Below are 12,988 nucleotides of genomic sequence, written 5' to 3'. Positions count from 1 at the left end.
GTGTCAAGATGTACACGTTCAGGTTCCAAGGAAAGGTGGCAGAAGCACCAAAGCTCGTTTTCATGGCGTTTAGGGAATAGACAGAAATGACATCCAGTGGCAGGTCACCTACCTCGCATGCCCATCATCTGAGAGTGCCAGAGCAATCGAAGTGTTGCATTCAGTGCAAACTTATTTCCTAGCTATTATATTAGGCCTTTTAAATCATAATCTTGCTCCCTTTTTAAGTAACACTTTCCAGTTAGAGACATCAAGAAAATTTTCAGTGATCAAGGATCACTGATTCAAGATTCAAATAGTGGGAACTACATTCTTATAACACTCTCAGCCTTCATACCTAGGACAATCTCATACCACAAACCATACTGGACTTGACCAATACTGGCTCGTGGGAAAGGAAAGCCTACTGAAACCCCCTGATGCATTACCAAGTCTCTGTTGCTTGTGCCCCCAAATTAGCTGCAAAATTAGAACAGAATTCTGCTACTCCACAGTAGTCTGGCAGTAAAAAAAGATGCAGTCCAGCTTTGCTGGACCATTCCTGGAGAAATATCAACATATTATTCTCTTATTTCTTTACGAATTGAATATTTTGTAGTTATAGATAGGGGAAAAGGAAGGCTAATCTTATCTTTTGCTTCTTAAACGATGGAATGGCTTTACAGTAACCCTAAGTCAGAACAAATGAATCTGGAAGAAGTTTCTGTGGATTATATGAACTTGGTAGACAAAAAAAAAAAGTGTGAAATATGGGCACAGGAGAATTGAAGGCAAGACAGGGGAAGCAGGCAGCACCACAGACAACTTCAATTTGTTGCAGCTGTAGGATTTAAAAAGAGGCCAACCTTGTGATAAGGTCCCTTAGCCCAAGAGACTACAAAAATGAGAAGCTCAGACGACCATCAGCTGCTGAAATCTGCAAAAACTCTCCAAACACAAATTAACCTTCAGTCAGGAGATAAAAGACTAGCTGTAGAAATTGGAAGCTGTTAAAAAAATGCTATAGATGTCTGACAAATCATAGCAGCAGTAGCAGGGAAAATAAGGAGTACATACGCAGCATCTTACCCTTAGCCAGATAACAGCTTTGCCTTCCCTCAAGAGAAGATGGAGAAAGAGGAGGTTTTCTTTTGGTTTGGCTTTGTTTTTACTTTCTGGGTTCATGGTAGTACGCATTCTCCAAAATTGCTCTAGTTAAATTTAGATCTCACTGCTGCTCCAGAGACCAGAAGTCATTAGCTTGCTGGAGGCAGAAGACACATAGATCCTCACCATGCCAAGCAAAAACTTAATGCAAACCTTTCCGAAGTCCACCATTTAATACTGCAAGATTCCTTTCTATAGGGACCCCTTAAATGTTTAATGGTTTCATAAAAAGCAGAAATGCACCCATTTCTATAGTAGAAGGTAGCAGCCACAGAGAAACCCAACTGGGGGGGGGAAAAGGAGGGATGTTCTGGCCAGAGACTATAGAATAACAGACCACTAACTTTAAAGACTTCACCCATTAAAACATTTTCTTCAAAGGAAAGTCTAGAAAAGTATATCTTAGCTCAGACAGCAAGAATGAGAAGGACAGAAGGAACAAGGTCTGAAGCTACTCAGCCTAGCTATTTAAATCCCCCTATCAATAGCTTGCAACATTTCGTAATAAATCATTACGGCTTAAACCAAAACACACATCTTTCCATTTGTATCAACGCATTTAAAAGGCAGTTTTATTCAATTAGTGAAAGCAATTGAGAACAACTGCATTGCAACTTCTAGCCCAAGATAATGTCGCTCCTGCTAACCTAGTCGGAGTTCCCTAGCTGGTTTTGCATGCATGAGTGGTAGGTACGTGAGGGTTTGACACACAGTACATGGAGGTTCTGCAGATAGCCAAACTGCAGGGAACAACGCTCACCAGGAGGCACTGCCCCCACAGGAATTCAGTAACTAAATGCCCCAGTCATTTTCTAAAGAAAAAAAATCAATCTGAAAAAAAAAAGGTGTCATTCCTTTAGTAAACACATGTAGATACTTGTTGCTAATCGCTGTAACATCAATGAAAGTCAGACTTGGAGAAAAATAACTGAATGGGCTTTTTCCTCATTTTGCACTATTATTTAAAACAAGCCTCCATACTTTCTGATTTAAATCCATGTTTTCTGTTTCACCCACAAAAAACTTCAATCAAGAAACATTTACAGAAATTAAGGAACCACTAAACACTAAAACCCAAGATTTGCATTAGCAATGTCTCCTCCCAGAACCAGCCTATTTCCTACATACAGGCTTGCAACTTGAAAAAGAGAAAGGTTTTAGCTCAGTGTGCTACATTTCAGCTGCAGAGCAAACAGGACCTATAAAACCTGCCCTGATGTGCGCAGTATCCAAACCATAACGCAAAGCTCAGAGACAATACCTTTCATTACATCAACTCAAATAAATAGGGAGGAAAAAAATGACAAGTTTTGGCGGTAGAGGCCTGACCTCAAAAACAGCAGGCTCACTTCACTGACGGCCCCACGCTGTCACAGTTTCAAACACCACGCTGCTACTGGACCCCAGCCGGTCACTCCGGCTTGTCACAACGATACGAGATTACGCACAACAAAAACCCAGTCTAATCTAGAGATGCTTACCTATCGTTAATCAGCCAGGATGAAGCTGATCCCCAGCTTATCACAAAGTGAATGAAAGCCTGAACAAAACTAAATCATGTTCAGCACCGTTTTTAAAACCATCTTCAGTACCAGTTCAGCTGCATCTACAGCTGATACTGCTCAACAACAGTGGGCAATTCACAGCAAAAAATGTAGGCAAGATCGGCTTGAAGCTTCATCAATGACCAGAAACCTAAAGAAACCTTCCCATGAAGGGGCCAGTTGGATCACTCCTCCACCCCTACAGGGCCAAAAAGAAAACACTAGTCCACAATCAGTGGTGGACTGCTACCACCAAAATTCTCCATTGTATCAATCTATGAATGGGCTGTTTATGCTGCTTTCAGGAATTGTAAACAATTTAACCTCCTCATTCTTTGAACTGGAGACAAAAACTTACCAGTTAAAATGTCAGCAGACCAGTATGCAGTAAGCCAAGGGTGGAAGTGTCCAAAGCATGCCACAGGCAAAGCCCGGGAGTTCAGAATCCCACATTCACAAGATGACACCAGTATCAAAACCCACCGCCCTGATCAAAGGCATTCCCCATCACGCATTCTTCCCTCAGCCCTTCTCTCTTCAGAGCCTCTCGCCTCCCTTGTTGATTGAAGAGCAAAAAGATTATTTTGGGGCAAGAAATCATCTTAAAAGAATCCAACGGCCTATGACCAATTGTAATCAGCTACTGGAGCAACCAGAGATGGGACAAACCTTAAATCCTCGTATTTCCTCCCACACTTGTATTCTGTGCCACACTAATCACAACGGTACGATGCTGGGGCTACCAGAAAGCAAAGGTTGCCATCCAGCAAGCCAGTGGGCAAGGTGCGACTAGAAACACTGGGAATGGTGAGCTGTCCATCATCGACAGCTGGAGAAACACTTTCCCAGCAACTTAGGAGTTCTGTGTCCAGTCCGTTTTCGTGCAGCAACCAGTGCCCGTCAGTCTTGTCCGAAAAAGCTAATTATGGTGCAAAGTTTGTCCTACCATCACCCCATTTCTGAATTCATTCTTTCAAAGTGGGAAGGAAGACGACTTTTGGTCAATAACTCTGACAAAGCCATTATCCTAGGGGTATTAAATGGGGAGATAAGAACTTCAGGGCTTTGCACAAATCATATTAGTTCAATTCTCAAATCCGGGTAATGCTTCTTTTCAAAGTATTAATTTCATTTATTCTATTTGCTCTCCCTCTGTCCTGATAACACAGGCACACATGGCCCCTAAATGAGATCCTCCTATTTTGTAAGTTATAATCCTCCCTTTCTAGAGTAGTAATGAGATGTCTTCGCTTAATCGCGTTTATTCCCCCCCCCTTCTGCTTTTCTCCATCCCCATTCCACATTGATTTGTTTCAAAGGTTTCAGCAAAAACCATCAGGCAAGGAGTCACTGGCTCCAAGAGGCTCATGATGCATATGCTGCACATGCTGCACAGCCTTAGGAGATTACAAAAGCAGAAAGGAGAGAAAAAAAGAGCAGCTTTGCTTGCAAAGTTTCTTTTGCTGGTAAGAAGGAGAACGAAAAAAAGCCAGAGGAACTGAGAAGTTGAGAGAGGAGGTTTTGATTAATTGGAAAGGCAAACGGAAAGATTGCTGATATAGGGGAAAGGTGAGACTATTCACAACACAGTGAAGCAATTAAACAACTTCACTATGACAACTTTGGAAGTTCCTCATGCTAGAAATAAAAAAGGATTTAAAGATAGCTGTATTAATTCTTGGATATTTCACATGAGACTTAAGGCATGCTACAAGCATTAGTTAAACACCCTAGGCCCTGCTGTGAAGTACTGTACATGTAATCCTTGTTGTATTGTAAGTACCCACAGCATTAAATTATTCAGAGTCCAGTCAGCACCACGATCCTGCAGTGCTGTACAAACACACAAAACATTTTCTCTCTAATACAAATTGGTGAGAGTTCTTCTGCAGCAGCTTAGCAGACTGCTTCCATTTGAGCCGGTCCCACATGGTTAATCAAAAGCCGTATTCACTCAAAGAGGGAAGTGAATACTGCAGTGTTTCTACTTACAGAGCTGTTTTGCGTCTTGAACTAAAACTTCAAGGAGTTCTACTCAAAACTTAAGGTATCTAGAAGCCAAGTACCTTGTTCAAAGTCTTAAGAAAAAAAAAAGGAAAGATCAAGGTAAAAATACAGAACAGGAACCAGGTACTTAACTCTAAATCTCTCTTGTAACCATTGCACCACTTCAAGGAAAAAAAAAAAGCAACAAAAACCCCACAAAAAAAACCAAAAACAATGAGTTTTAATCTGCACACTACCCCATAAATGCTGAAGTAACTGGCCCCAGGAGCTGACAGCAAGTTCCTTATCAAAGGTTAGCTGTAGTCCACGCTCTCTTCAGGAACGTGCATTATATTATAAGACTGAAGAAGTGCTTCATAGAAATACTGCCAACAATAAAAGTCCGAGAATGAAAACCTAAAGAACAGATTAGATGACAAGCGACGTTCAGCACAATCAAAATTAAATGATTTCAAAATACAGCTATCATATTTGGATTTACGGCCTACAAGTGGTAAGGTTAGAGGAGAATATTGCAGCACTACTGGAGACAACCGTACAAGAGAAAGCTACTAATCCCCAAACTACTGATACGTTAAGGGCACAGGGAGGCTGCAAATATTAAAAAAAGAGAACAAAAAACCCAAGCCTTCCTAATTATACATAGCGTAATTTTCAATTTTTACTCAATTAAGTGCTGCTAGAAGCAAATTATTCATTTGTTATTTATTTCATAGGAGTTGCCCCATTTTTCTCTGGCTTCCCTAGTAGGTCACAACAACAACCACCCTGAAAGTTGTTCCCTTACAAGTTTAAGCAGATAATTTCCAGCACCATTTGCACCTGGACTACCACTAGGTACCTAGGGTTCCACTACTATCTTCCACCTGAAAGAGAAGACTGAGACAGAGGAGATGAAAGAGCAGCTCACACCCATTATTTGCCTCATATTCTAGGGCAAAAAAGCAGAAGAGTGAGCAAGAAACATTCAAGCCCTATTCCAAATAAAGGAAGAAAACAATACTGGAAGACAAAGGACATATATGATTTGAGTAGGGTTGAGACAACACAATAAGGTAACCATGCCCAAAAGGAAACTATAGCTGAGATATAGCAAGTCTGATAAGGATCCCAGTAATTTAAAAGGCTGGCAAAAACAGTTCCTGCTTAGGAAGATACCTAGAAGCCAACAGACAATAGCTTTGACCTCATCTTTGCAAGGACAGGCTAGACTATTCCATTTTTAAGGATCTTAAATTTATGACTGATCAAGAGATAGTTAAAGAGTGATGAAATTTAACAGCTTCTCTTTCTTGCACCACGTTCTGAGCTAACACCTCATGGTCACTATTTATTCTTTTATGGGTTACACAAGGAGAGCCTGATCAGATTTTTGCAGAGCATCAAGTATGCAATATCTGGGTATGTGACACTGCAGGATTAAAAGCTAATTCAGATAGTAGAACAGCTTTTGTATGTTAGAGGTCAGGTCCTGACTCATTTTAGAGGTGCCCTCTTTACACTTCACAAATATTGCCTGACTTGCTAGTCATATTTCTCCAGGATTACTCTGCACCTCACTGCAGGAGGGCAGGGCTCTACTTCTGAGACGGACCGCATCTTTAGATTGGACAATAAATCCACTAGCTTCTTCCCCACCCTCTTTGCAGAAGTCTGTTAATTGCATTCATAAAGAGAATATTCTCTTTCTAGTGGAAAGAGAGTTAATACTGCATCTGCTGACCCAGATGTCCTATGCAGAGGAACGGCAGTCACCTGCCTCAGACATCACTACTCTAAAGCTCAGCAATCGTGCAACTTCCCGTGGTTAGGGTACGATCTGCCACGAGGAAATTTCCTACGACACAGCAGCCGTTCACAAGCGATATCCAGGAGAGCAATCTCAGAGATCTACCAATCCAACCCCAGGCAAACAATACCACAGAGTCAAAAAGCACAAATGGGTCTAAAAACAGAAATGGACAATTTCATGGAAGACAATTTCATCAAGGGCTGTTAACCACCAAGGTGAAAACACCTATTGTCGAAGCAGCCCCTAAACCCCAGAATGGCAGAAGTTGCAAGGGCACACAGGTGGGAAATGCGGCTACACGCCTGCTCTGTTCTCATGCTCTCCATAAGCAGCTGCTATGGATCACTATCAGAGATGGACTATCACTAGAAGGACCTTCTGGCTGAACCACTATGGCCATTCTTACATAAATCTCATTTATTCAGCCCCCTAAAATACCTCCCTATTATAACCTCAAAATGCTTCACAGCCAAGTCACATGCCTGGGTAAGCCATGCCTATTAGCATTCAACATATAGAAAAAACATGCTCATGGAAAGGTTCTCCGGTTAAATCAAGCACATGCAACAGATCAGTAGGATGGAAGAAACACAATAAAGACCATCATTACTCAAGTCTGTCCTCTCCCTAAACCATCCTTTCAGCATGTACCAGGCAAGGAGAACTACTATGAGTCTCGTTCTCTCAATAAACAGTTTCAACATCACAGTCTAAACGAGCGAGCAATTTGAGCTCACTGTGGCAAGCACAGTCCCACCCTGACACCTCGTACCACCTCAGGTCGGGAAGAAGTGGCAAGCTCTGCATTGTTTACAGGCAGCACACGATTGCCATAGCAATGCTAGCATTTAAAAGAAAACAATATAAAATAGTATCATGTGAATATTAAGCACCAATGACAACCCTAATCTACTGTAGTGAAATAAGCCTTTTGCTCTGCTCAGTCCCATCTCACTGCACTTCTGCCTCCATCGCTGCTCTTCTCAGCACTGGTATGACAATGGCCCAAGAGGCCATCTCAGCAACACCGAGGTGCCTGACTCATAGTAAAGGCTGCAGCAAGAACTCCCCCAAAATAAGTCTGCCTACTGGGCAAAAACAGATTGGTTTGGGAGTCAGTGGTGTGTACAAAAAGAGTTTATGCTTCCTGGTCCCTAAAAATCAATCTTAAGCCTTCTTCAAAATGTTACAATACTTGACACTTTTGTAACAGTTCTTCTGTTACCAGCATCCTAAAAGACTCAAACAACAGAACTCATTATTACTTTTTATTAATTTGGCTATTTGCACAGTTATACTCTAGAAAAACAGAGCAAAGTTTCAGGATAGATCAGGTCAGCAGAATCTGATCCTGTATATATTGAAACACTCATTTCATACACTTGAGAGTTTAAAAGAGCTCTCTCTAGCTCAGACAACGACCCCAAATAGACACACCACACTGACCTGCCACAGGTAAAGCTGTCCCCAGCACAGTCGTTGCTTATGCCTTTCCCTGGAAGCTCGGCCTTAGCATCACCACATGACATGCGGCAAGTGTAGCTTGCCAGCTACACTGTAAGCCAAGCTTAAGTGATGAGTTGGGAGGTGATGCGTGCTTCAGCACAAATTAAAGTTTCTAAGTTCATCACACAAGTGACATTTAACAAATCCTCTCAAGCAGAGAGATTTTAGCCTGTACTGTATGGAAACATACTGGAGTTTTTTGTTACTCACCAGCTGGGCCGCTCTCTGCCTCTCTTCGTTAGTGTTGTTCCTTTCCCGCTGAAGGGCAGTATTCAAGGCCTCGCTGGCTGCTTCCCTTTCTCTCTTGGCCAGCCGGAGCAACTCCTCTTGGACCAGTGCCTGTTCTTGCTCGTACCTGTATGAGTGCCAAAGGCAAACAGAGAGAAAGTGATCAGCAGACTTCTGGCAACAGAGGTCATGGCTTAGCATGGACTATCCCTGTCTAGAGCTGAAACACAAATCCATAATCTATTTGACAGAAAGTCTGCTCATAGCCCCTCCATTATCAGCAGGAATTCAAAAGTCCAACAATCTTTAAACATGACCTGCAGCTTCAGTGAGGTACAGCTCTGGCAACAACTGTAGACTTAGCACCATATAAGCTTATACTTCAGTTATATTTAGCTCTATGAAGTGCTTAATTATCACCTGAAAACAGTGAGAATAGGAAGTAGTTGGCTAGATAAATAGACACTGCTTTGGAAAAGATCAAGGATGTACAATAATAAAAGGGGTTAGTCTGACAATGCTGCTCTTCTGCTCTACTAGGGAAAGAAAATCACATAAAATACATGCAGCAACAGCACTGAGAGAAGCTGCCTTGTCAGGTCACTGGACACCTGAATCTTAGATTGCCAAGAAGGAAACTTTGTCCAATTTGAGCCCTGGAAACCCCACGTGCAAGCAAAGTGAGATTAACATGAAGTGAATAACAGAATAAATTAGGTTAGGTGGAACCTTTGAAGGTCATCTGTTCCAGCCTCCTGCTCAAAAGAGAACTAACTTCAGGGTTAGATCAGGTCACTCAGGGCCTCCTCCAGTCAACCTCTGATGACCTCCGGCTGTGGAGATTCTACATCCTTCCTGTGAACCTGTTCCAGTGCTTCACTGCACTCACTGACTGGGGTTTTCTGCCACCCACCCTGCCCCAATACCCAGGCAGAATTTCCTTGCTGTGATTTGTGTCCCTTGCCTCTTGCCCTTTCAGTGCGTACCTCTCAGAACAGTCTGGCACTGTCTCTATTTTACTATTTTAGGAAGTTGAAAACAAGTTAGATGCCCCCTCTTCTCCAGGCTAAGCCATCGCAGTTCCCTCAGCCTCTCTCCTCCCGTGCCTCTAGCTTGCCGAGGTCCCTCTGAGTGGCAATGTTGCCCTCCACAGAGAAGTGGCCACCCCCTCAACTTGGTGTCATCCACAAACTTTCTCAGGGGGCATTTCAGCCCATCCAGGTCTGGTTCTGGTTTCACAGTTGAGCCACATGAATACGGGCTGCTCCTCCCTTTCTTGTCTTCCCTGCTTACCTTTCTGCTGCATTTCTGCCTCTACCTCCCCTTTCCCAGATCAGGTAGTTGGGATGCAGTTTGGCAGCTCAGCACTGAAAACTGCCAGCACTTTCAATTCCACAGTCCCCAAGAAAGCAAACCAGCTTTCCAGAGACTTCCTTGGTTGCATCTCTGGCTTTTCTAAGGGCAGTGGGATTGATGCAACAGGGCTTTGCTTCAACAAGTTTGGCCAGTCAGTTGTAATACTAAAAAAAACACCACATACAGAGACCACTTCTCATTGTTAACAGGAAAAGACCGATCTCTACAGCATCTTTAAGAACACACTATCTTTAAGATCAGGCCAGCAGTTTTGTAACAGAAAGCTACTAAGTTACACAGAACTGAAGTTCTCGCTGCCTTGCAATGCCGAGAACTAGGAGGAGACTGCTGTGGTTCTGACAAAGAGAAGAGGACAGTTTTCTTCTGCAATTTTCTCACCCTTACCCCCATCTTCACAGTATTTCTATCTTAATACATAAAATAACCTTGGATGAAAAATTCATAGCACTCTATACTGGCTGACAGGCATTATGTCCAGTCTAGGAAAAGGAGGAGGAATGGAATCAGATACATAAGATGGATCTGATTATTTTAGGTATAAACTGAATTAAACCTATCACCATGTTTGAGACTCCAAAATCCCTAAGGGAAGTATCAGGCACAGACTCCTTCACTTGTCCCACAAAAGGCAACTGTACTCAAGGTTATGCTCTATTGGTCTTCCAATGCTCATCACGCTTAAGTTTTGCATAGTTACCAGCTCTTTACATTGGTCATCCCTGTCTCTCCGAACACCATTCCAATTGCCCGCAGCTCCCCCAACTGCTCTTTTTGGCTAACAGACAGGCTTCCCAAAAAAAAAAAAAAAAAAAAAACAAAAAAAAACAACAGTGTTCCATGGCCCTTAACTGAACAAGGCTTCAAAGGGGATTCTCAGGCATTAAAACATACAGTCACTGCACTCAGACTGAAGTAAAACATATAAATATATATGTAGTCCAAAAGGAGCTAAACTATTGTCGTCTTCAAGAACTTCACCTCACCTCCTGTACAGTTCCTGCTCTGCAGCAGAAGACTTCTGACCAGAGTCACTTGCCATTGGTGGCTGGATTCCTAGAAAGAAGAACAGAAACCTGTGACAACTATAGTACAAAACACACTCCTTCATCACATCATAAGTTATTTGAGAAGAGGAGAGTATTTCATACGTGAGTGTTAGCTCATCAAAAGAAAAAGACAATACACCTAAAAAAGTCTCAAGAAAATTTAAGTTTGATGAATGGAGTTTGAATTCATGAAACAGAGACACTGACAGCATCGTCTTCAACAAGGCATGCTACAGAAAATTCTCAGTAAGGATGTTAACACCTCAAACCCCTGGTTTATACTGAAACATAAGCATGGGTTTAGTCCTACTTTCCATTTCCTTCCTGTAGTTCCATTAAGTCTTCCCATTGATCTCGTATCCTGGTTTTCCTGGTAATTACAAGCGATCTCACAAGTGGAGATGAAATTATTTGATGGAGCTTAGGCCACCCATAAGGCTGAATCCACTTTCAGGAAAGATGTAGGCTAACAGCAAACAAATCTTTAACAGCGAAAGCCTGGCTCCCTAACTTCATGTTAGTCTGGATGCCTTAAACAAATCCCCACTGATAACATATATCAACATAGTATATTGGAGAACCAAGAGAAACCAAGTAGTTTTCTGACCTGTAAAGATAAACTCAGAAACCAAGTTCTCACCATCCACTTGGCAAGCTGTGCTTAGTCAGCCTATCCTTCCCTACGAGCTTAATTCCAAAAACTAAAAAGCAGTATTTCCCCCACCCATCCACAATATACTCCCTGTGCATGGAAAGGACACAACAAGTCAGCTTGCCAGGGATGAAAGATAAAACAAAAGATTTCTGCCTTGCTTATTGCACGTTCATCTGAAATCCTAGAAACGTTCAGAAAGCGATGCAAGTTCATTAAAGTATCTGGGAAGGGTGGTATCGCAAAGATGAAGAAGGAAAGGATCTAGAAAAACAAGTTGTCTTACTTAAGGTCACACAGCGACAGAACTAGAACCATAGCATTTTAACTTCTCCAACTGCCAGGTGACATGGCTACCTTTCAGAAACATAAAGAGGATGTGACAGGACTGTAACATCCAAGGCACTCAATTATGCTGATATCTACACCCACAGAAGTGTTACAGGCTAATCAAAGAGCTCCTCTCACCAGGTAGTCTTGACAAGATACAGGCATACTACGTAACATCCAGTGGCAGCGCTGCTGAGAAGTGTGTCAAAACAGTCAGTAGACCTGAGAGGGACTGACAGTACCTGGAGATTTAGGTTTCCCTTCTGCAGCTGGTGAAGGTGGAGCTGTGCCATCAGATGCACAGGGCGATCTCTGGTTGTCCCTTTTACTTTGAGGAGATTCTTTCATTCTGTTCACTACATCTTCAGAGAGCTGAAACACACATACATGGGAAAGAAATTAACCAAGTCAACTCTTAATACATACATATTTGAGGATAAAATCTCCCCATCTGTTAGTTTCCATGCTACTGCAAAAGTATTGCCAGTTACTTCATTTCAATGCCACCGTCCTTCAAATCCAGGTGGTCAACATGTATATGTTGACTTTACATTTAAAAAAAACCATATTCTTATCAGTAAGTGATAAAACCTCTAATCTGCTGACCCTAAATGCTTCACTGGACAGTAAGAATGAATCTTCCACAAATACTAAGGAAGGCGGAGGGCACTGCTAAACAAGCCAGTCCCTTGAGTAGGGACATATTTACCAGAAGTGGAAGGAAAGGAACTAAAGCAGATTAAGTCCGTCCATCCGTCCTTCTCCCCCCATGCTTGCTAACCCAGCTCAGCATGGCAGAAGCACAAATCATACAGCAGAGAACAGCTGCACAGCCCTCCCATTGACATAAGGCTGCAAACAGTTTTGCAATCTCAACTTCATTCTCACTCCCTTACTTGGGTCCAAAGCCATGGAAAAGAAAGAAAAGTTAACTCGAAGTTTTCTGGCACTTCAGTCCAAGGGGCTTCTCACAGCACCATTAAGATTGACCCCTTCTTCTTCCCAAGGTCAGAGGTTTGTGCTGACTGTTCCGGCTCCAGAACAAAATGAAATGAGGCCGTTTCCCCACCTACATTTGTCACAGTAGAAGACACATCTTCAGCTGTGCCACTGCTATCCAATTTAACAGCGTTTTTGACATTATACATTGTTATCATGCCAAATTCCTGTTTACGGGAACTGGTTTTTAAAAACACAAATCTGTAAAAAGCCAGACTTAGTTAAGAGCAGGCTCAGTGGAACTACTTTTATATACATAGCTGCAAAAAGCAAATAACCTCTTTGGTAATTAGAGCGGGGAATGGTTATTTCATTTCACAAAACAAACAAAAGGAAAAGAGAAACTTTTACTTCAGGAAGT

General features: G+C 42.2%; 1 protein-coding gene across 5 annotated transcripts in view; it reads right to left on the bottom strand.

Moving 5' to 3' along the window:
* Nucleotides 1-12,988, bottom strand: part of CHCHD6 (coiled-coil-helix-coiled-coil-helix domain containing 6) — a 115,215-nt gene that overhangs the window by 100,570 nt on the left and 1,657 nt on the right. For all 5 annotated transcript variants that reach the window (XM_087743525.1, XM_087743528.1, XM_087743527.1 and 2 more), the window contains exons 2-4: nt 11,871-12,000; nt 10,584-10,653; nt 8,206-8,350 (exon numbers count right to left, since the gene is read on the bottom strand). In XM_087743525.1, the coding sequence (XP_087599651.1) occupies nt 8,206-8,350; nt 10,584-10,653; nt 11,871-12,000 (345 nt within the window). The remainder of the gene's footprint in view (nt 1-8,205; nt 8,351-10,583; nt 10,654-11,870; nt 12,001-12,988) is intronic.

The sequence above is a fragment of the Nipponia nippon genome, unplaced genomic scaffold (assembly GCF_047370975.1).
Source record: "Nipponia nippon isolate SJK-2023a ecotype South Korea unplaced genomic scaffold, ASM4737097v1 scaffold_9, whole genome shotgun sequence".
In the NCBI taxonomy this organism is placed as follows: Eukaryota; Metazoa; Chordata; class Aves; order Pelecaniformes; family Threskiornithidae; genus Nipponia; species Nipponia nippon.
Note: the sequence above shows the minus strand (reverse complement) of the source record. Positions and strands in the feature narration are given on the sequence as shown.